Raw genomic sequence first — 23,400 nt, 5'->3', positions numbered from 1 at the left:
TAATATTTATTTCATAATTAGAATTTGAAGTTGGTATATGTAATTACGTATATTACTTTACATTATTTAGATTTTTTAAAAAATATGGCAATATTTATTTCATATACATGGTTAATAGGCATTAATTTTAAATCATGACTATGAAATTGATATTTAAAATTGAGAGAATTCTATTCCATCTAGTAATTGGCAAGTTTTTCCGTAAAGATATGATACGTTTACAACTTCTGTACAATTCTTATACAACTCCGATAACTTTTTTTTAAAATCAACCATTAGATATGTAGGACCAACGCTTAGGAAAAAAGATAAAATAATTAGGTTGAAAAAAATTTGTAAGAGTTGTGCAGGGAGTATACAGAAGTTAGAAACGTATCATTTCTCTTTCCCAAAACTCCAAGCAGGAGTAGCTTTAGTTTTCATTATTTGCCAATTTACAGGTGGATAGCGGGATATGGGTATGTGAGGTGGGTATTACTCGTCCGCCTGTAGCATTGAACAATGATCCTCTCAATTTTAAGTCAAACGGAGGTGAATTATTTAATATTAATATTCTATTTTGTTGCATTTAACAGTGTATAGATATCACGTCATTTAATAACATGGCAACATATTCACTACATTGCATCATGTGAACTATTAAATCAGTTAAATAAAAATTTGACCATGAAATAGAAAGAATCTATTTTTGTGACAAACATTTTTTTTAAGCACTATAATGTAGAAAATACCAATCAAATTCAAATTTTCTCTCTAGCTTTAACCTTCCAAGGTGATAGAAAGGAGTGAAATGACACGCCTTTTCCAATTGAAACAGTTATCACTTTCCAAGGTGACAAAACTGAAAGACAATTGACCCAATGCCTTTTTTTAGCCTTCTTAGAAAAAGTTTCAAAATGCTGTAGTTGAGAGACAGATGATATAATGTTCAACAATCACATAATATGAACATTAGAAATGAAATAGTAATTTGACTGAGGCATGCATGTGCCTCGGTCACTGAGAAGTCATTGTCTTTGGTAAACAATGATCATTCGATCAAACCGAGGTGGTTAATACCTCCTAAGAAACTTCAAGGATTATTTATTGACTAATGCGATTCTATTCCAATTAACCGCACCAAAGACACTCCAGCAAAATAAAGTGGCAGAAGAATAAGTGGGACACTTTTCGAAATAATAAGAACAATGATTAGTTATGCTACTCTACCTACATCCTTTTTTTGAGATATGCCTTAGATATTGCGATGCATTCACTGAATTTGATTCCTTCCAAATCAATTCCAAGGGCGCCTGTCAAATTGTGGTTGAGGTGAAAGCACAATATGAGATATATTCACATTTGAGGTTGTCCAGCATACGTGCTGAAAGGGAAGTCTGATAAGTTATAACCAAAAATAGAAGTATGTATGTTTGTTGGATATTCTGATGGAACTAGAGGTGGGTTGTTCTATAGTCCTAGGGATAACAATGTGTTTGTGAGTACAAACACCAAGTTCATTGATGACAACTATGTGAACAACTTCAAGTCAAATAGTATGGTTTGAAGAAATATTAGATATTAGGATAGGAAAATTTCTAGATACACATGGAGATGAAGTGGTTATATCAGATACACCACGAGTTACCGCTCATGAGACACCTAGTACCATCATACTGCGTCGTAGTGGGAGTATTATCAGGGAACCTGATATATTTATGTTTTTGGGAAAAGCTTATGAAGCTACACCGGAAGGACCTAAATCGAATCTCATAACCTACGAAAAAACAGTTAATGGTGTGGATACAGATCACTAGCTCAAGGCTATGGAATCGGATTGGAATCTATGTATTCCAACCATGTATAGGAAGATAGGGGTGGGCGGTAAGGTTGAGGCATTCAATGCAAGGCTAGTTGTGAAAGGGTTTACTTAGAAAGATGTGATCGATTATGAGGAAACTTTTTTCATCTGTAGCTATGCTTAAGTACATCCGGATTCTTTTAGCCATTGCAATTTATTACGACTATGGATTTTGCAAATGGATGTCAAAACAACTTTTCTTAACAATCATCTTGACAATGACATTTATATGATACAGCCAGCCAATTTTGTAGCCAATAGCATATGGTATGCAAGCTACATAAGTCTATTTATAGACTGAAACAAATGTCCAGATCATGGAATATCATATTTGATAAGGCAATCAAATCTATTAGTTCTGATCAAAACCCTGATGAGCCATGTGTCTATAAGAGGTGTCAAGATAAAATGGTGATATTCCTAATGTTATATGTTGATGGCATCCTAATTATAATGTGAGAGTATTGTTAGCAGTCAATATATGGTTATCTAACCAGTTTAACATAAATGAATTGGGAGAAGCAAACTACATACTAGGGATTAAGCTTTGGGGAGATCATAAAAATAGGATGTTAGACATATCTCCGGCTGCATATATACACAAAATTATGTCTAAGTGTAGCAAGTAGGACTCCAAGAAAAAATTGCTTCCCTTCAAGTACGGAGTTTCTCTTTTTAAGGAATAGTATCGTAAGATACCTCAAGAGAAAAAGCAAATTAAGGAAATTCTTTATGCTTTGACAATAGGAAGGTTCATCTATGCCATGCTATGCACTAGACCAGATATTTGTTTTGCAGTCGATATGGTCAACAGGTATCAGTCAAATTATAGACCATTTCATTAGATTGTGGTCAACCGTATACTTATCATCTTCAAAAAATGAGAGATTATATGTTTTTCTACCATAGTGAGGATTTGATACTCATTGGTTATACGGATTCTAACTTCCAATCATATCATGATTCTCGGATATCCACCTCAAGGTACGTGTTAACTTTGGGAGGTGGAGCCATTAGTTGGAGAAGTATCAAGCAATCTTGTATTACTAACTCCACCATGTCGGCTAAGTGTCTTGCTGCGTGTGAAGCGGAAAAATAGGTTGTTTGGCTTATAAAATTCTTGATAGATCTTGGTGCTGTGAGGATTGAGTAGTCTTATATCACGTTATTTTGTGATAGCAGTGGAGCGATTGTGCACAATTCAAGGAATCGGCAAACCACAAGAAAAGGGAAGTATATTAAGTGCAAATATCATCTCATTAGATAGTTTGTGATACATGGGAATGTGATTGTAGCGAAAATAGCTTCGACAAAGAATTTGACAGATCTTTTCACTAGGACCTTACTTCAGAAGACGTTTAAGTCTCACCTAGAGGCAATGAGTGTGAGATGTATGCCAAATTGGCTTTGAGGGAAAGTAGGAGATTGATAGGGATAGTGCCCTAAAACCCAATTTGTTTTGTTTGACATTTTACTTTAAAATAATATATATTTTTTATTTTATTTTATGAGATAAATTAGAACATTGGGCTTATCAATATATTCATATATATTAATGTAATATTTATGTCCTCAAGTTACATTGAATATGGTTTAGGTGCATTAATGATAGTATCGTAAACCATAGTTCATAGTCAGTGATATGATTGTGCATTCCATCTTATAAGAATGTAACATATCAATCATGACGATCTATATTGATCATGGAAATATAGACTTTTAATTGACATGTTGGTGTGGTTAGAATACATCGAAATAGATCACGTGAGTTGTTATGCCATAAATTATTGTCGATTAAAGAATTTAAACTCACGACTACTTATCACATTGACTCTCAATCATGAGAGGAATGTGAATTCAAACGAGCAGTGTATGTCATTTTGATACATTTATGAGTGAGATCTTATACGGCAAAAATATTTATGTGTTTGGTGGTCGCACGTAATATTGTAGGAACATAACTCTTATCAACATGTAATCCATAATCACTTTGATTGAAATCGAAGATATGTGAAGTATCTCATTGAGATAAATTTAATGATAATTGATTATTCTAAATCTCATGCCTGAGTATTTTAATAATGAGTTACTAAAATTAAATGTGTTCAATGAAATGTGATTTCAAGAGTACGAGAATAATCAATAGATTAAATCGGGGACTAAAGGATTAAAAGATAGTGAAATAAAGTTACAATAAATTTATTTTCTACTCTAATTTTACTATGATTATTTCATAGATGGATGAAATGTAATTATAAGAAGTCAATGGAGCTATTTACTGATGAGAATAATTAATAGAGTGCAATTACAAATTTTTTATGTAATAAGTTGTAGTTAATGGTAACCTAGAACAAGTCATGAGATGACTAGTGTTCTAGGCCCATTGGAGCTAGTTTTATTTTAAAATAATTATTAAAAAAAGCCTCACAAACTACAAGTCATTTTTAAAGTAGCCATATGAACTACCAAGTGTACTAATACGACTCCTCAAACTATCAAAGAGTGCTAAAAAGACCAATTTTATCGAAATATTCATATAATACCATTGTCACGTGTTATAAATTTAATTTAAAATCAAATAAAAATTTAAAAATATTAAAAAATGGGGTTAAAAAAATTGAAAAACAAAAAGAAAAAAGAAAAAAAGAAGATGGGTGGCCCATGGCCTGTCTGGGGGTGGTCCATGGGCCTTGGGGTGGTAAGCAAAATGGGGGTGGGTTTGGCCACCCTAAATCGGTCAGTTTGGGAGTGGCCGAACTGATTATTTATTTATTTTATCTTTTTAGCCTTGTGGGAATAGCTAAACCCCATCCCCAGGCCAAATGAGGGTGGCCCAAGACTCTTGGGGGTGATTTCGGCCACCCCCATTTTGCTCTTTGGGGATGGCGGAACCACCTACAACGGCTATAGCGGTAGTTCGGCCACCCCCAAATCAGACATAGGGTTGGTTCAGCCATCCCCTTTGTCAAAATGGTGGTGGCCCCCATTGGCCAAAATTTGGTCCAAAAGGGTGGTTTGAACCTCCCTTCATATATATATATATATATATATATATATAATATTTATTTGATTTTTAATTTAATTTTTAAATTGTTTTAATTTTATTACTTTTTAATTGAATATATTACTCGTAACAAGGGAATTATAGGAATATTTCGATAAAATTTATATTTTTGGCACTCTTTGGTAGTTTGGGGGGTCATATTAGTATACTTGGTAGTTCAGGGGGCTACTTTAAAAACGGCTTTTTTTGGGGGTGGGGTTATAATTATCCATTTTATTTTTTGGAAAACTTTGCTTAATTCCCTAAACTTTCATCACTTTACAATTAAAAAAAAAAAACCTCTCAATTTAGCATATCCAGCTTTAAAAAATTTACAATATCACACATTTTGTCAGGGTTGGGGGTTTAATTAGACGATAAATGAAATGACCTTTATACCTCTATAAATTTTATAAAACTATAAAATTATTTTTTTTAAAAAAAAATAAATAAATAAAAAAAGAAACTTATGAGTTTGGTCACTGGCCATGGGTGTAGTGACCCAACATTGGGTCATAATGTGATACACGTTGGGTTATGTCGTGATTGTGTGACCCAATGTGGGTCAGGTGACCCACCAGACCATTTCCAATTTTTTTATTAAAAAAGAAAAAGAAATGAGAGTATTTTGAGAATTTCCAAGGCCTTCAATTATAATTTAACAGAAAAATCATAATGGATTGATGAGATTGCAAATTTGTTAAAGTTACATACACTAAATTGAGAGTTTTTGAACTTTGGGCGGAAGGTGGTTGATTGCAAAAGTAACGAAAGTTCAGGATGGTAAAATAAAAATTTTCCTTTATTTTTCCTTTAGGTCTCTCTTCAAGCTGATAATTATCTTTAAAGTTTGACCTAATTGCACAAGAAGCAATACTCCTATTAGGCGTGTGAATGAGTGTTAAAGTAAGACTTAGATTCAAAGTCCTACCCTAGTTAGGATTCATATGTTTATTTAAATGAGCTTTATGTATGAGAGCCCATACTCTTTGGTTATAAAAATCATAATTGAGGAGAAGATCCAAAAGGTATTGAAAGCAAACCCTTAGCATCCAAACATCATTCCAACATCGTTCTTGAAGTTCAACTCACAAAGGTATGCAATTTCTTCAATAAGACATATGATGTTTTTATGTTTTGAAAAAACTAGTGCTATGTTCATCATGGAGCACAACCATTGGAAAATTTTCATTGTTTTTTTATGTGATTGGTTACATATGCATTCCCAACATAATTTGAGAGTAGTTGTTTGAAATTTTGAATCATTAAAATCTTACATGAAATAGTCACTGTTAAAACTTGGGCCTACGCACTTGGTAATCGGGGATGTTTTATAAATACATATGTATATAGTAAAATTATCATATAATTGTTGAGCATTATGAAAGAAAATTGTCATTGTTGTTTGCTTCTTGCTTAAATAGCATATATAACTTAACTACTACACTCAACACAAGCCATAAGGTAGCAAGACAAATTTGGGTACCTCAAAGAAAGTATGAGTAGTCAATGTGAATCCAAAAACCTAGCATACATATATATAATTAAATATTGGGAGAGAGAGAGAGAGAGAGAGAGAGAGAGAGAGAGAGAGAGAGAGAAATCATAAGTAAATTTCACAAAACAAGTTATTGATAGCAAACGACACCATAATACTTACAATCAAGTTAAAATAATAGTACTAGGATGGAACCCTTTATCAGAGAATTACATTGACTTGCATGCGATATTGTAAACAACCTAGAAAACTATGAGTACAAACGTTCATGAAGTTTCTAACTCACTCGACACACCTTAAAATAAATAACTTAAAACCCTTCTTAGATAATAGGAAGAATGCTCTATGATTGGTCTACTATAGAGCAAATCCTAACACTGAAATATTTCATTTTGTATTGTTAGTGGGTATGAAAAATTAGTGGTAATTGGTGCAAAGTCAGGCACGGCAGTGTATTCTTCTATCTGCACAAAACAATCTCCAGGTTAGTTAGGTGGAGATTTCTTTTTCACAAATATATATATATAGTTTCCTTCACAAAAAATAATAGTAAAGAATTCACATCAATCGTTCACTACCTTATCTTGGAGATACTTATTTGCAACTTTCATCATTTCTTCCTTCAATACAGGAAAAAAAAAAATCATTTATTAAAACATAGAATAGTAGACAAAATATATAGAATTATTGATACTAGTAATAAATACAATTGCATGTTTTAGTTTATTAAATAAAAATAATAATAAGGTGAAATGAAGTTCGTGCTAACCTTGTTTCTTAAAAGTTGAATCTCTTGGCACATTATGTTCACCTACAGTTTATGAACTTATATATCAGTACAACTTATATATATATATAATAAAGTGATATAACATTAATACTTAAATAAAACTCGTCTATAAATATCCATACGTACCTTTGTTGAGCGTATGTTACGAATCCAAATCTCAAGATGCTTTTCAAGCACAACTAATTCTTCCAAAGGCATTGTCCCAGCACCACCTCCAAACATATACCTGCGAGCATGCAAGTGATTCATTTCTCTTGTGAAAATTTAATATCTTTTTAGTTTTTCACTATGTGTTGAAACTTAAATAACTTTTAACATTATTTATTCTATATTTTGTAATTGTATCAAAACGACGACCTAGACTTTGTCACTCATTTTCACGCAGTGATGGTACCATGTAGGGCTTAGTTCCCAAAAGATTTTGCATAAAAGCCTACCAACATGCAAAAAGAAAAGAACAATATAATCATGATCACTTTCATCATTTTTTTTTAATTTCTTTTATTTTACTTATATACCATAAAATTATGGTCATTTTCTTTTAGTTTTTTTTTGGCAAAACCATGGTTAGTTTCATTTTTTTTAGTACTCTCATTTGATTCACTATCTTTTTTAGATTTCTTATTGTTGGGGAATTTGGGCCAACACAAGAGAATGACCTATTAGGCCCACTTCACCCAAGACATATATAGGAAGGCCGAACATGGCTAGTAAAGCCCATGAGAGGCCTCGATAAACTGGCCCCACAGTGCTATGCGAAGCAGGGGATAAGATTCGTTAGCAGCAAATCATATAATATTATGAGCAAATCATATAATATTCTTATAATCAAGCCTAAACCCATTATTCGAGAATGATCACGACTCTAATTACAAAGTAGGTCACGACTCTATTTGCTAAGTCCTAACACTATATAAGGGAAGCTTCAACCAGGCATGAAAGACTTTTGGGCTCACGACAAAACTCTTGCTTGTTCTTTGATACACAATTCTTATTTCTTTCAAACATAATTTGATTTAAGCATTAGAGTTATCTCTCGCCAGCTCTCATTGGCAAGCTCTTGTGCTAAAATATTATTTTCTTGTAGGTTTAATTCAATCGGTGTTCATTCATCTAGAAAAATGTCCCAAACAATTCTTAGAAAGACTTAAGTTTTGGCATACATATATTATGTATTTTTTTCCATTTTTTTCATTAACACTAAGTTTTTGGATTCTGCCTATGTCTCGGCTTATATACCATTAAATTTGTTAAAAAATTGTTTCGAAAGTTATACCTCTTAGAAGTTGCAATAATCATCTCTACTATTATATGCACTATGTAGAAAAAAAAAAAAAAAAAAAAAAAAAAAGTATGCCAAAATTAATATTTTTTATAATCTATATTTTTAATTATCTCATATATTAAAACACAATTTATAATCTACTTAAAATATGCTTTTGTGTAAGTACTTAAAGATTTAATCATAAACTAATTGTTAGAAAAATATATTGTTCATGTTTTATTTTGGAATTATACCCAAATCCGTAGATAAATATCTTGGTTTCATCACATCCTTTAATGACCTACCTAATATTTAGCGCCTTTTCCTTCACATGCCTAACCAACAATCACTATCGGAGCACATCTTATCACAAAAGTCGTCAAACTCCATAGGCGAACAGACCCTCACGTGTCTCTAGAAAACATTTGCTCATAAACTATATGCTTTACATGTTAACATACAAATCTATTTTCTAGGAACCAACACTAGAAACAAGCATGCTCAAAGGTCGTCGATTCTACCAAACCATGGTATCTACCACCACTAGATATGTCTCATACACCTTCATACACTATCCTCACACGTTATCATTGATCTTATTCTTGTCATGCACGGTAAGCCTTGTATGCACCATTTGTAGACTATGTGCAGTCACGTGCTTAAGTGTGGCAAGCCCTGCAAGCGCAATTTGTAGGCACACGACCATGTATGTTAGGCCTTGCACATGCCCATGTGTTGACACGACCCCATGCATCAAAATAACTAATGCACACCATGCGCCTTTCTCATGCTTTGGGCTTAGTTTCAATCCGCCTTAACTATAGTTAGTAAGGCAAAATGGGGCCCACCTAGCCCATTGGGTCTTTAAGCCACGAACCTACTTTCATGTGCTTCCTCCAAACCTTAAAGAAGTAGGCTTTGATTCATGGCTGGGAGCAAAGGAGATAAAGACAAAGAAAATATGCTTCATACACTAGCAAATAATAAATTGAGCTTTAGAAAGTAGTGAATCCTAGGGGGATGGAATTCTTGAAAGTCAATAACAAATGAGGAGGCCTCACTAAGGCCGACTAGCAGAATAATGGATAAACAAATGACTTAACTAGACTCTCCAACAAGAAAAATGGTATAACTTTTCTTTCATTTAGATTATTGAGGAAATTAGATTTTAAATTCCCAAAACCGCACAATTATGTAGCCAAGGGGAATACGTCGTTCTTAAAATAATTATAAGTGATGCCTCAATGATAAAGGAGGTAGGGGTGCAGAGATAGCCATTAAGACAGTCTAGAAGTAGCCACCCTTAAAAGAGTGTGTAATAGCTCACTGATCAAGCCAACCTGAACTTTCACGTCCCAATAGTGGTCTCGATGTTTAATAGGTTCTTAAGGTTATTCGACATGCAGGTAGCTTCACTGGCTTCATTTACTCTTGTTCTTGTCGATTTGATTGAGTTACCTTCTTCATCTGTTGCTTAAGCTTTATCGCAACACGTAACCCTACTATTACTAAGATTCATTCCACGCTTTATGAAAAAGGAAGATCTATACATAAACTGACTTAGAAGTATATTTTCACATTTCTCCATATCGTCATCAAAATGGTGAACAAGGACTTCAGTTAACACATATGCCCTATGACTTTTCCAAATCTCTATCCTGAATAAGTTGTCAAACTATCGGAGGAGTATGGCCTTGTGGCGACAATTTGAAGTGTGGACGTCTTACCTTTACAACGAAACCTTTGATTCTCCCGATCGCAATCACTAGTACGGAAAGACAATAATCTTCTCCTAGCTTCCATCCCTTTTTCTTGCTTATCTATCTTAAAGTCTTTTAGAACTAAAAGTGAGTAAAATGTTGAGTATACATGTGTGATTGTAAAATGATTGAGTCCCGCATTGGAAAGATATAAGAAGTGTGAGTAGTTAATATAACATAGTTGAGCTCAAACCCATAGGCTTAAGCTTTTTGGTTGTGTGGTGTCTCAACATGCTATATTATGGGTTTACTAAAAAACTTCCCAATATATCAATCTCCATAACAAGTGGTATTAGAACCAATGGTGGCGTGCGATATGGTGGAGTGGTGCATACATAGACAAAGGTCCTTGGAGTATAGACAAAAAAAAGGTGCAAGGTGCAAGCATGGATGTGGGTTGAGTGGTGTCTCAACATGTTATACTATGAGCTCATTAACAAAAGACTCCCCAAGGTATCAATCTCCCTAACAAGTGATATTAGAGTCGATGGTGGTGTACGGTACGGTGAAGTGGTGCAGACACAGACAAAGGTCCCTAGAGTACGAACAAAAAAAAAGAAAAAAAAGGTACAAGGTGTGAGCATGAATAAGCGTCCTTGGAGTGAAGGGCAAAGGTTTTATGGCATGGGCTTGTATAAGGACTCCTAGAGTAGAAATAAAAATGGTGCAAGCTATGAGCATGGACAAGAGTCCTTGAAGTAAGGAGTAAAAAATGTTCATACCAAAGGCATAAACAAGAGTCCATGGAATAGGGATTTAAAGTGCATGATGCTGGCAAACCCACATAGTCCACAAGTGATCTTAGAGAAGGCCCAAAAGATTGATTAAAAAAAAAAAAAGAGCTTTCGTTTGAGGGAGAGTGTAGCAATATGGTGATAGTTAGACTCACACGATGGGGAAATTGTTCAGTATTCATGTGTGAGTGTAAAATGATTGAGTCACATATTGAAAAAATGTAAAAAGTGTGAGTAGTAAATATAACATAGTTGGGCCCAAACCCATAGGCTCAAGCTTTTCGATTGTCTGGTGTCTTAACATGTTATATTATGGGCTAACTAAAAAACTCTCCAATATATCGATCTTCCTAACACGAAAGAAGTGAATGGGATGAACCTAAGAGAGATTTCTTATCTGGTCTATAAAAACATATTACAATGCTATTTATTTTTTATTTCCCTTTAGCATAGTCAATCTATTATGAAAAATAAAAAGGGTAAAGTAACTTTGTGTTCATTGTTTTCTAGGTGTAATTTATCTTTTTCTGTATGTAAAAAAAATTAGGGATAATTTCACAAAAGGTTATCGAATTATATGTCGTTTTGAGATTAGGTTACTGAACTAAGAAACGTCTCAAACTGGGGTATCCAAGTTTCAAAATGTCTCATTTAAGGGTATTCTATTAGGATTTCATGTTAAATCCTAATGGAGTACCTAAAATACCCCTATTTTTTTTTTTAGGAAAAAAAAGAAAATAAAATTGCTAGAATCTAGGCATCGGTCAGAATTTAACGAAATTTGCAAAAATACCTATACCTGAATCTTTAAAAAAATTTATAATTTTTTTTTTAGAAAATAAACACATGGGTATTTTAAAATTTTTTACAGGATTTAACAGCAAATCCTAACAGAGTACCCTTAAGTGAGACGTTTGGAAACTTAGATACCCCAACTTGAGACGTTTGCTAGTTCAGTACCCTTATCTCAAAACGACATATAATTTGATACCTTTTTGTGAAGTTATCCAAAAAAGGTATAAATAACTCAATTAAACTTGGTGAGGCTCCCATAATGAGTGGAAAATCCATTAATGCAAAAAAATAGGTTTTATACAAGATTCTACTTTAATCTCACTTCACAGAGAGAGATTTGTCTTCTTATGGCAAAAATTATCAATTTCGATCAAAATGTTTCTTCCTTGTGCAACCCCTATATAGTATAGAAGACCTATACTATCTTATTTGACCCATGAATCTCATGGGAGGAGACTCGGATTTCCAGCTTGACCTGTCATCCGATCTAGTTCAATGCAAATTGAATCAACCAATTAACTAGCTTTTTTAATTTGGCTCGGGTAAATTAAATTGTTTGAATCTGGCCTAATTCAATTCAAAGGAAGAAAAACACCTCATCTTTCCTTTTTGACCACTGGCTTAGTTAGATGAAATTTACGATTTTTATTTTATTTTATTTTATTTTTATTGATCTAATCCAACCTCATGCCCTAAGCCAAAGGTTGTTTCACTTTCAATTTGAAACTTTTGACTTGCCTGGTTTGACCTAATCAATTCGACTATCTTGACTAATATATATTTTTATGGATTTAGTTTGAGACTTTTTACCTATTAAATTTGACACAACCAAATTGATCCAGTCACCTTTTCCGACCTAAAGGCTTATTCGATCCAACTATATTTTCAATGTCTCGACACACTTTGCATATGCTACTATATAATCCTATATATGACTTCTAAACTAGAGCTTATTACATCTTTACTTTGAGAAATGATGTTAAAGTACTAAAATTAAGCTATATATTGTAGCTATTACCATGTCCTGCACTTATATTGTAAGAGCATTCACAATGGCTTAGCCATTTTTCAATACAAAATGGCTAATCAAAATTACTTTTTACTAGTTTAACTAACCATTTTCAAAACATCTATCAAACGGTTTATCTATCTTCCTTTTGCTATTTAATTAAAATAATCATTTAAATTTTTTGTTCAAAAGAACAACTTGTCCAACTTGTTCTTGAACTCAGCAACATCTTCTTGAATCATCCAAAACCATTGCCCAACAACATCTTCTTGAACTCACTCCCCAACCGATCCATCCATGCATTATCCCAAAAATTTGGTCCCATCATGCAGCTCTTTTAATCTTTTTCTCCATTGTCAGCTCCTCCGTCGAAACGGCCTAGGCACTGTCTCTTCTCCAACCCATAAAGGCATTAACAAAATCCCTTCTTTTATGCAAAAGCTCACCACCCATCAAGAAACGAGTCTGGGACCTCTCTCTCTCTCTCTCTCTCTCTCTCTCTCTCTCTCTCTCTCTCTCTCTCTCTCTCTCTCTCTCTCTCTCTCTCTCTCTCTCTCTCTCTCTCTCTCTCTCTCTCTCTCTCTCGTTTGGTGAAGAATGAGATGGGAAGGGGGATGGATTTCGAATGATTTATCATAGATTTCAGCCGATCAAAACAAAATTGACATGGGAATTTGCAAAAAATAGACTAAGACAAACAAGACCCATAGATCCAGAACCCAAATCCTATACCCATTCTCTCTCTACCATGATCTCTCTCTCTGTGTATCGTCTGGTGAAGAACAAAACGGGAAGGGTGATGGGTTTCAAAGAAGAAGGGAATTATGGGAGGGGATTCTGCTAGAGATGAACTGATGAGAGAGAGAGATTCACGAAGCAAAGAATGATAAAAATATGGTGGGAAAAGGAGAAAATGCATGGAAAATGGCAAAAGACAAAATGAAAAAGATGCCTCGGGAGAAGAGAAGAACCAATAAAAAATAGATAGATCTGTGAACAGTGTCACATGAGGTGTAACATTGTTCACAGATGGATGAAAAATGTATTTTGGATTTTGGATGACTAATCGGATGGAGGAGGTTTTTAACCATTTGCATGGCTAAACTAGCTAAAAATAGGAAATGCCTACTCCACTGTGAGTGCTTTAATAGTAAAATATACTAGATCTCTATTAATACCTATTTTTATACTACTAAATTAATTAAGCTAATATATTATTAAAGATGTCCCTTTGAGCTTTATAAATAGCGGACATAGGCGCCCTTTTGAGACCTCATCACCTTAAGCTGACTATTTCTCTCTATTCTTCTTCCATCCTTTCTTCTTTATTCTATTTTGTTCTATATTTTTATCACAAACAAGGTATTCGACATATATATAAATATGTGTATGTCTATATGCATATATAACATTATCCCTTGCTCAAATGAAAGCATTGGAAGAGTCTAACAAATTAAGTTTAACTGCTTGTGCACAATTTCCATGAAGTGGAATATAGTATTGCATAAATAATTTAAGCTTCTTTCAACAACATTTATCACGAATCATACAAGCTATAGAATGCGTTAACTACGTTTGTGTGATACTTTAAAAGGTCTCCTCGAAGAACACTCATTTTCTATTACAAATTATTAAACAATTTTAATATAAGAGAATTGTAATTAAGGAATCAATGAAGGTTTCTAGTAGGACCTGAGGCCTTTTTGAAGTATTTCAATCTCTTGTTTCAGCATGGTAATTTCCTCGTTTGCATCCTAGAGAAAGATATAATATTGTTACACATTAGTAGGAGTACTAAAAAATATAAAGAAATAATTAACTATGCACACACGTACATTCATGAATGTTTTAGCTAGCCAAATCCAAGTTTATCTGAATATAAACCTGCAGCTGTTGGTTACTAATTAAACTTGATTTAGTAATATTCATTTCTAATTTAATCTATATTCATGGGGTTAAAGGATCTTGCATATATTTGGTCTAAAAGTCAATTTGGGAGATAAATATGTTAAACATAAGAACTATTGTTTTAGGAGTACTTACAGGGATTTTTCATGCATGTGAGGTATTCAGGATTTATTGTTTAGTTAAGGGGGAACAAAAGAGAAAAATAATCTCGCCCTAGCTGGAAGGAAGGATGCAACACAAAAGACTAATTTATTCTATTCCTATATCAGCGTGACATGGGATGAAAATAGGTAAAATAACAGCAATATGGAGATTTTTTTATTATATATACAAATATATATTCCCATTATATATGTTCCATGCATCTTTAATTGATATGTTTTACAGGAAAAAGTTTCTTGTCTGCTAAAATTCCCTTCAACTAATCGTGAGGTTCAAAGAAAATCACAGTTTATTCTTGAACAATCTAACCATGCATATAGAGACTGCCATATATGGGATCGATGCAAGTCATGACATGAAGTTAGTCGTCCAAAAAGGCTGTAAATAAAAGTGTAATTACTACAATTAATAATGGTGGTTGCATAAATTATTTTTATTCTTTGGAGGAAGCTGGATTAGGCCGGAGCAGCATTAAGCCATTAATTAGATGCTGGTCAAGCCTTTAGTAATTGTGATAATATTGTTTATATATATATACACACACACACTTAAACATAGAATACAGAACAGTTTTTGGATGCAGAGCAAAAGCACTAGAACTTGTGTGTACGTGTCATGTCTGTAAGAGAGAGACAGATTTATACATACCAGAGGTGGCGTTTCAATGGGTGCGTCAGGCTGAGCCCCTCGGGTAGATTTCATGTACCTCTCGATTAGTCCTTGCATGGTTCTTGCATATTAGAAAAAAAAAAAAAGAAAACAACAAAATTTCAACCACAAAGTTTATGGTAAATGAGTTGTACAACAAAGCTATCACTACCGTATTATATTGTATATTATTATTTTAATTTAAAAAGGTAGCTAGGACGAGGCGATTAGAGTGGCTAGAGAGGCAGTAAACGTTCTCTCAAGTCTCAAGCCAGTTTAGACATAGTTTGACCATGTCTCACTGATCGAAAATACTAACGAAACTCAAGTGCTTCTCATTTCGGGATCCGACTATAAAACCTTTTACCCACCAAACTTTTAAGAATTAACCCAAATGCCACTAAATCAACACTACGGCACTGCAGGTGGTATCATGACTACGATATTATGTTATGAACATTTCTATTTTTTATTTTTTATAATAATATCAGTTATGAACACAATCTTAAAAAGTGAGAGAAGCATGTAACAAAATTACCATTTATTCAGAAACTTAAAATCGATAGGAAACAAGGATTTTAATTTTTATATCAAATTCTAACAAGAAGAAAAAAAGATATTCATGATATTAATAATAATTGGAAAAGGAAAAAATATATATATAAAAAATTGATAATATATATGATCGAAGTAGATTATACAGACCCTTTGGTGGTGAGTTCGTAGAGCTTTCCATGGGAGGAGAAAATGACAACTCCAACTTCTGCATCACAGAGCACGGAGAGCTCCTTGGCCTTCTTAAGAAGCCCTGCTCGGCGCTTGCAGAAGGTAACCTGCCGGTGCACCGGGTTCTCAATCCGCTTCAGCTGAACCTTTCCACGAGCCATTTGCAGACAACCTCCCACTAGTTTGAACTAGCTTCGAGTTTGCTGCAGTTCTCCTAATTCTCTCTGAACTTTTGTGACAGTTTGCCTCTTTGTACGAGGGGGGCTTAAACCCTTATATACCTCCATGGATTCTCTTCCATGGACGTTCCATCATCTCTTTCCAGCTGAAAAGAATAATAATTGGTCGGCAGCTCCACTTCTACATATCACTATGTTTTGTTTAATCTTTCACATCACTCCTTTACATATCACTATGTTTTCATCTCTATTCTCTTACATCGCTCACTCTTGAGTGTTCAGTTCTCTCTCTCTCTTTCCCTCATACGCACACAGGCATTTTCTATCCTTAGCTAATCACATCATGCCACATTTCGTTCACAGAAAAACGAAATTAAAATAAGGTTAAAGTCCGGTCTTTTTAATTTTAAAATAATATTATAATTTTTTTAGTTACGTATAAAATATATTTTATCTAATTATTTTTTTGTTTTTTTGATATGCAAAATTATTAATCAATTTTTTTTTTTAATATTTTTATATTCAAGTTTTGTTAAGATAGTACTAGTCTCAGTATAAGATGGCTAGTGCATTTAATATTTCTTGTGACATAGTCAATGGTAAATATGCTTTTATTAATTTTTGTTTTGAATTTTTGTTTTCTTTTCTTTTGATAAAAGCAACTCTTATTAATTAGTATTGTCCATAATATTCTATAAGCAACACAAGCATTTGGCCAAAAAAAAAAAAAAAATCTAATTTTTTATATATATAGCTTGGTATTTCAATTGGAGTATTAGTTTCTATTTGCAAAACATATTTTGTCATGTTTTTGTTTATTTGGTAATTTTAAATTTAATATGTTATAAAGAAATGTCTATTATTTTTCGTCTTTAGAAAATTTAAATCATTATATCGATCTAATCGGACCTCTTTCTATTGATAGATCCCTTAATTTTGTATCAATTAATATTTTGTCATTGACCTCGATTATAAATATTTAAAAAAAAAAGAATTTGATATTTTATCAAAATACATACTTTTTTTTTTTGTTGTTGCTAATCTCATCTTTTTTCTAATTCTTTTTTTGTTTTTCATTAGAATTGTCATATTATATTTGAGTATCATTAAGAATCTGATTATCAACCCTTAATTTTATTTCATTATTTCAATATTGTCTTCTAATTCTGTTACCAAGATTAATTGGTTGCTGAGTTATATATTAAATGAACAGAGACGGGAATTAGTAAGACCTACGTACAGGGTTTTTATCTAATTAGCACTGATATATGAATATATATTGATGGGACCCAAACATAAAGTAAATGATATGATTATGTTTATCGAGTAAAAGAAGAGACATATTGATGGGATCCGAAGAGAAAGTAATTGATATGATTATGTTTATCGAGTAAAAGGAGAGACATTTTAGCTAGGGGGGAAATATAGTGAAAGCTAGGCATGGAGAGATCAGTCGACAGACCCTACAAAACGACTCATATAAACTATTAGAGTGGCCTGTGGCCTGTGGGTGGCCATTCATGTTTTAGATTAACGAGCTAGATGACGTTATTAATTACATTAGTAAGAGACCAACCAACAGTTGTGGAGATTGTAGATGATTACAACTCATACGTACGTATTCCTCTTTATCATTCCATGGTTAAATTAAGGAAAAAATATAATTTAGCCCCTCAAATTATTATTATTTTTTTAGATGGTCCCCCAAACTACTAAGGCTTACACTCTGACCTCCAAAACTATCAAAATCTTTTAAAAATACAAATTTTGACGAAATATTTCCATAACTCCCCTGTCACGTGTTATTTTTCAATTAAAAAATAAATAAAAAATTTAAAAAAATTTAAAATTTTTTAAAAAATAAACTAAAATTTTATCTCTTCTTTTTATTTTTATTTTTAAAAAAATATGGGTGTTTGGGGTGGCGTTATTTCCCAACCGCGACCTGATCTTCCCGACACCCCTCCAATCACCGTCCGTTTGCAACTTCGTGATGACCGATTTTATAACCTGGTTCGGCGAGTTCCAATTCGCAATCATCAGCTCGCTGATCTCGGTCGAGCTTTATGGAAAATATCCTCTACCTGAGAGAAAAGCTTGTGATCCTTGAGCCCCAGGTGGTTATTAGCAAACATTTTGAATGCCAAAAAATCACAGAGAGAAAAATAGATATGAACATCAATGAACAAGCTTACGGCTGTTGATTTCTCCGTCAGAAACCGATCGAGGTCTTCCATAACGATGATAGACTTGCTCTTCGTTTGTAACAAACCAAAATTCAGATTGAAATCATTTATAACCTTCAAAAGATCAATATCATAGACATCTAAGGATAGGAAATTAGACATATATGTCCGCATTCGAAGAGGCTGGAACGAGTTTGCCGAGCTGCAAACGTGCATCGTAGCCAACGACGATGCTAGAAAGAAGCAATACGTCATTTGGTCGATCACAATATTTTTTTAAAAAAATAAAATTTTAGTTTTTTTAGTTTTTAATTTTTTTTAATTTTTTTAAGGTTTTTGAATTTTTTAAAATTTTTGATTTTTTAATTGAAAAATGACACTTGATAAGGGTATTATGGGAATATTTTGCCAAAAGGGGGCATGTTTCTAAAGGTTTTGGTAGTTTGAGGGCTAGGGGGGCCATCCGGAGAAAGGACGGTAGTTTGAAAGACTAAATTGTATTTTTCCCTTCAATTAAAGTTTTTGTTTTATAGCTTAATTGGGTTTTTTTTTTTTTTTTTTTTCAAATTTTCTTTAAAAAATGTTGTCCATCACTATAGTCTATAATATATAACAAAAAGAAAGTAAATGTACGTGGGGGCAGTTCACCCAAAAAAATAAAAAAAATAAAAAGAGAGGAAAAAGAACAGTCTAGTCAGCATGCAGTTTGAATTTTCACGTGCAACCCATCGATTGAACTTTGGAGCCAATGAGCTACCCATGCTGCCATGCTGGGTTGCTTTCCGAAATACCTTTTCCTAATTTCTTGGCCTTCAGGTGTGGCAATTTGTATTTATATTTTAGGCCTTTCAAGCTTAATTAAAAACAAAATTCTAGCTTGCTAATGACTTGCAGCTTTCTGAGTATATATATTAAACAAAGCCTGAAAGGTGATCAAGTGAGCCACCACCACTCTCATTTCGAGCTTTAGCTTTTTTGTTTTGTTTTTTTCTTTCTTTTTATTATTTTTTTTTCCCACTTCTTCAATTCTCTCATCTTAACTTTGAAGCTATAGCAATTAGAATCTTGTCAAATCACTTATAGTACTGATCAAAACATAAATCCTTAAACATATCTTCTCTTTAACATGTAAAGATGATAGGCTGCATGGCGAGGCTTAAACAGTTGCCACGTGGATATTCTCCTTAGCGGATGCCACGTAGATCGATGCATGGTATATATAGCTAAATCTTTTGCTAAAATATAATTGAACACTAACTTGGCTCTTTCCAGCTTTGGAATAAGAGCTAGCGTTTCTTAATCAATTTTTTTTTTTTTTTTTTGCTAAGACGTACAAAGTTGGTGGACATTACTGTTATTAGTGGTGTCATTCATAGGCAGTTGAACATCATATATATGCGCATATGTATCTAATATATATGTTGGATCTCGGGGGAAAATTATGAGGAATGCTTACAATCTCTTATGCATGATACTATTGCAGTCTCTTATATATCCATGATATATTCCTCTAGAAAACTTGACGGAAAAGAGAAACGAAAGAAAAAGAAGATATGGACGTACGTAGATCGATCTCCCTATATATTCATCAGTTACAGTACTGTGAATGAATCATATATATAAAGAAGCACTAGCCACCGGCCTGAACATGAGGATATTGATAGACAAGACATATAAAAAGCAGCAAGTTGACAAGATGGCCTTGGTCGTAATTAATCTAAGCGTACAGGCTGTTTTGTGAAGGAAAGGTGATGGGAGAATATTTGATGTTCATGGTGTCGGCTTTAATTTGTTAAAATCAGCAGCTGTACGTGGGCAAGGCCAGGTAGAAATTTTAGAATAAGGGGCACACAAAAATGGAGAATACCTTTTATATATATATATAGTTCTGTAAAAAAACTTGAGCATCGATCACATATATATGTATGAAGCACTACATATATATATATATATAATACATATGTATAGATCTAGAGTGTATAGTAATATAGCATATATATGTTGCATGAACATCAAAACCAACATATATATGCATGTTAGCTGTCTTGATCGATCGATGAAATCTAATATCACCAGTGAAAGCGAAAGTCAAAGTCAGCGCCGTTTTTTAACCGAACATTAATCCAACAAAATCTCGCTGGAGTACTGAGGTTGTATATATATATATATACACACACATGCTACTAGGAGATCATATAATGTTGTTTTCAAAGTTAAATATATATTGACGTACACTCCTAGCAAGCTGATCATCGATCATTTCCACAAAATATACAAAAGATAGTCAGAAGCTGGATTAATATGAGCAATCAATTAAGTCTGTTTTTTTTTTTTTTTTTTTTTTTGGATTTAATGGAACGCTAGCTATTGGTGTTAAGAGACTTGTGTTTTTGCTGATTGAAAAAGAAAAAAAGGAAAGAAGGTGATGAGGTAAGAGTATTTGCACCAATTTTTTAGATTTCGCATGGAACAAGGTGAGGTTAATTCAGAGTTAATAGTTTTAGGAACATCCTTCTTGTTAAAAATAAAAAGGAAAAAGGCCGGAAAGAAAGAAAGCAATTGTGTATATATATATATATAAGCTAGCAAGCAAGTGATAATTAAAGTCTACGACGGCAAAGATGAATGGATGTTACAATTAATTAGAGATCGCGTGATATGCAAGTAAATTGTTGTTAATGAGAGACAGTATGACTCGTACACCACCATGGTAAAGCTTGCCGGGGACTTTATTTGCATATATATGATATCAAATCAAAGCTTAATTCTAGTTCGCACCAACCTAGCTAGAACGTACGATATATTTTAGCAGATTATGAAGATACATATGTATCTTAGTCAATTCCAATTTACTGATATAGCATTCTTAGTTCTCATAGTACTACTACTACAACAGAGGATATCAACATTAATAAGAGAATTTTCTCTCTTTTCGTTTCATTCTCTTTTGATTCCTAGTTTGATCGACCATTAAAAAAAAGAATACCCAGGCTAATAGTTTAATATCAGTACTTCGATCCTCTCTTATTGTATTTCACGGTACCAACTGTTGAGAAGATTAATCGGCCGGCTAATTAATTAGATGCTGTAAAAAAAATTACAAAAAAAAAAAAAAAACTCCTATATATAATTAATATTTGTTATCTTGGCGACAACCCAAACATGCTTATTATGTTTATTAATCACTTGATTCGTTGTTGATCATTGGATTACTAATATATATGTGAAGAATAAGCCAGGAGTTATTTAATTAGTAGCACCCACAACAATGAAGCCCCTTTAATGATAACCTTGACCAATTGAAAAACAGATGGTGCGTTGCTTTTTCTCCATTTATTCAAAAGCATGGGGGCACAAACGTGGCGCGTGGCACACATTCAGAAAAGGCCGGCAAAAGGCTTCAACGCAATCCCGCAGCTGATCGAATATATGATCTGTTCCTCTTTCTTCTTCTTCTTCTTCTTTTATCTTTTTTTGTTTACTAATAAAAAGGACAAAATTAAGAATTTGAGTTCTGATTTCATACAATTCAAAATTTTCCATTTGCACTAATTCATCTTGATTATATCTTCCTTCGCAATTAATTAATGATCAATTTCCTTGATTAATGAATTTAATTGTTCAGGTCACAGCTATTATTCTGCTTGCAACAATATATAGGATTTAATGTTATTTTCATTAATAGGCAGCTGTACGTGACCAGAATAAATGCATTGGTTAATTTGCTCAGAATTTTTTTTTTTTTTTTTTTTTTGTTAAGCTTGTTAATAGATATATATATATATATATATATATATATATATATATATATATATATATATATATATATATATATATATATTTTTTGCAATTAATTAAACATGCAAGAAACCAATGAATAGTGGGACATCAAGAGTGATTAGTATAAATGCATTGGTTTCTAGCTTGCAAGTGGTATTTGCGCGCACCACATGCAAGAAACCAATGAATTAAATAGTGGGACATCAGACATGCACGGACAATTAATCAACGTATTTTATTATATGGGCGCATTGAAGAGTGATTAGTATATATAAATCAAGAAAAGAAAATGAATGATAATGGAAGGCACGGTTGTTCTAAAGATCACTTTTCTTGTGCTAGCTGAGAAACATTAATCTAACTTATATATATATATATATATATATATGTCTAATTGAAGCTTTTCTAAATTCTAATGGCCAAGATACCCTAATGCATGTCTCAGATATTGTTAAAGACTTGCTAATTAACTATATATACAGATCGAATATGATCTTTACATTTTTATCCCCCTTTTTGTGCCAATTAATTAAGCTAATTAATGAAGTTTAATATATAGTAATCTCGCTCAAATGGTGTGAAAGTATAATAAAGAATGTTAGAGAATATACCCATGCATGCATAACTGTTCCCACATGTTCTTGTGGGGTCGAAAGTAATCCTATATTGTTCACTTTAAAGCATGCAACTGGCTTGCTTCCTGTCGTCAAATGTATATATATAACATGCATTCCACAGTTCCACTACCAACTACATTTCCTACGCAATTCTATCGAAAGATGTGGAAGAAAAGCCTTCTTTTTTTCTTTTTCAACGTATAGCATATATATATATATATATATATATATATATATATATATATATATATATATATATATATATATAACTGGGAGAATCACGTACACTTTTTTTGTTTTTGGAAAAATGTTAGATTCACAACACTAATATAATAATTGCACAACAACCCCTCACATGAGGGTGTGCCCCACACACTGGGGCCCATCCTCATATGAGAGGTTGTTGTACAGTTATTGTGATTGTGTAGTGTAAGAATCAAATCTTTTTTTTTTTGTGCTTT

At 32.9% G+C, this 23,400-nt stretch overlaps 1 protein-coding gene across 1 annotated transcript; it reads right to left on the bottom strand.

The window, feature by feature from the left end:
• Positions 1-6,519: 6,519 nt before the first annotated feature.
• LOC133861148 (agamous-like MADS-box protein AGL12) lies at positions 6,520-16,505 on the bottom strand. Its single transcript, XM_062296865.1, has 7 exons — positions 16,157-16,505; positions 15,452-15,533; positions 14,426-14,487; positions 7,298-7,397; positions 7,151-7,192; positions 6,960-7,001; positions 6,520-6,845 (listed from the first exon to the last, which is right to left on the bottom strand). Exons 1-7 carry the CDS (start codon positions 16,336-16,338, stop codon positions 6,753-6,755), a joined length of 603 nt encoding a protein of 200 aa, XP_062152849.1. The 5' UTR covers positions 16,339-16,505; the 3' UTR covers positions 6,520-6,752.
• Between the last annotated feature and the right edge of the window lie 6,895 nt (positions 16,506-23,400).

Source organism: Alnus glutinosa, chromosome 2 (assembly GCF_958979055.1).
Source record: "Alnus glutinosa chromosome 2, dhAlnGlut1.1, whole genome shotgun sequence".
NCBI lineage: Eukaryota > Viridiplantae > Streptophyta > Magnoliopsida > Fagales > Betulaceae > Alnus > Alnus glutinosa.
Note: the sequence above shows the minus strand (reverse complement) of the source record. Positions and strands in the feature narration are given on the sequence as shown.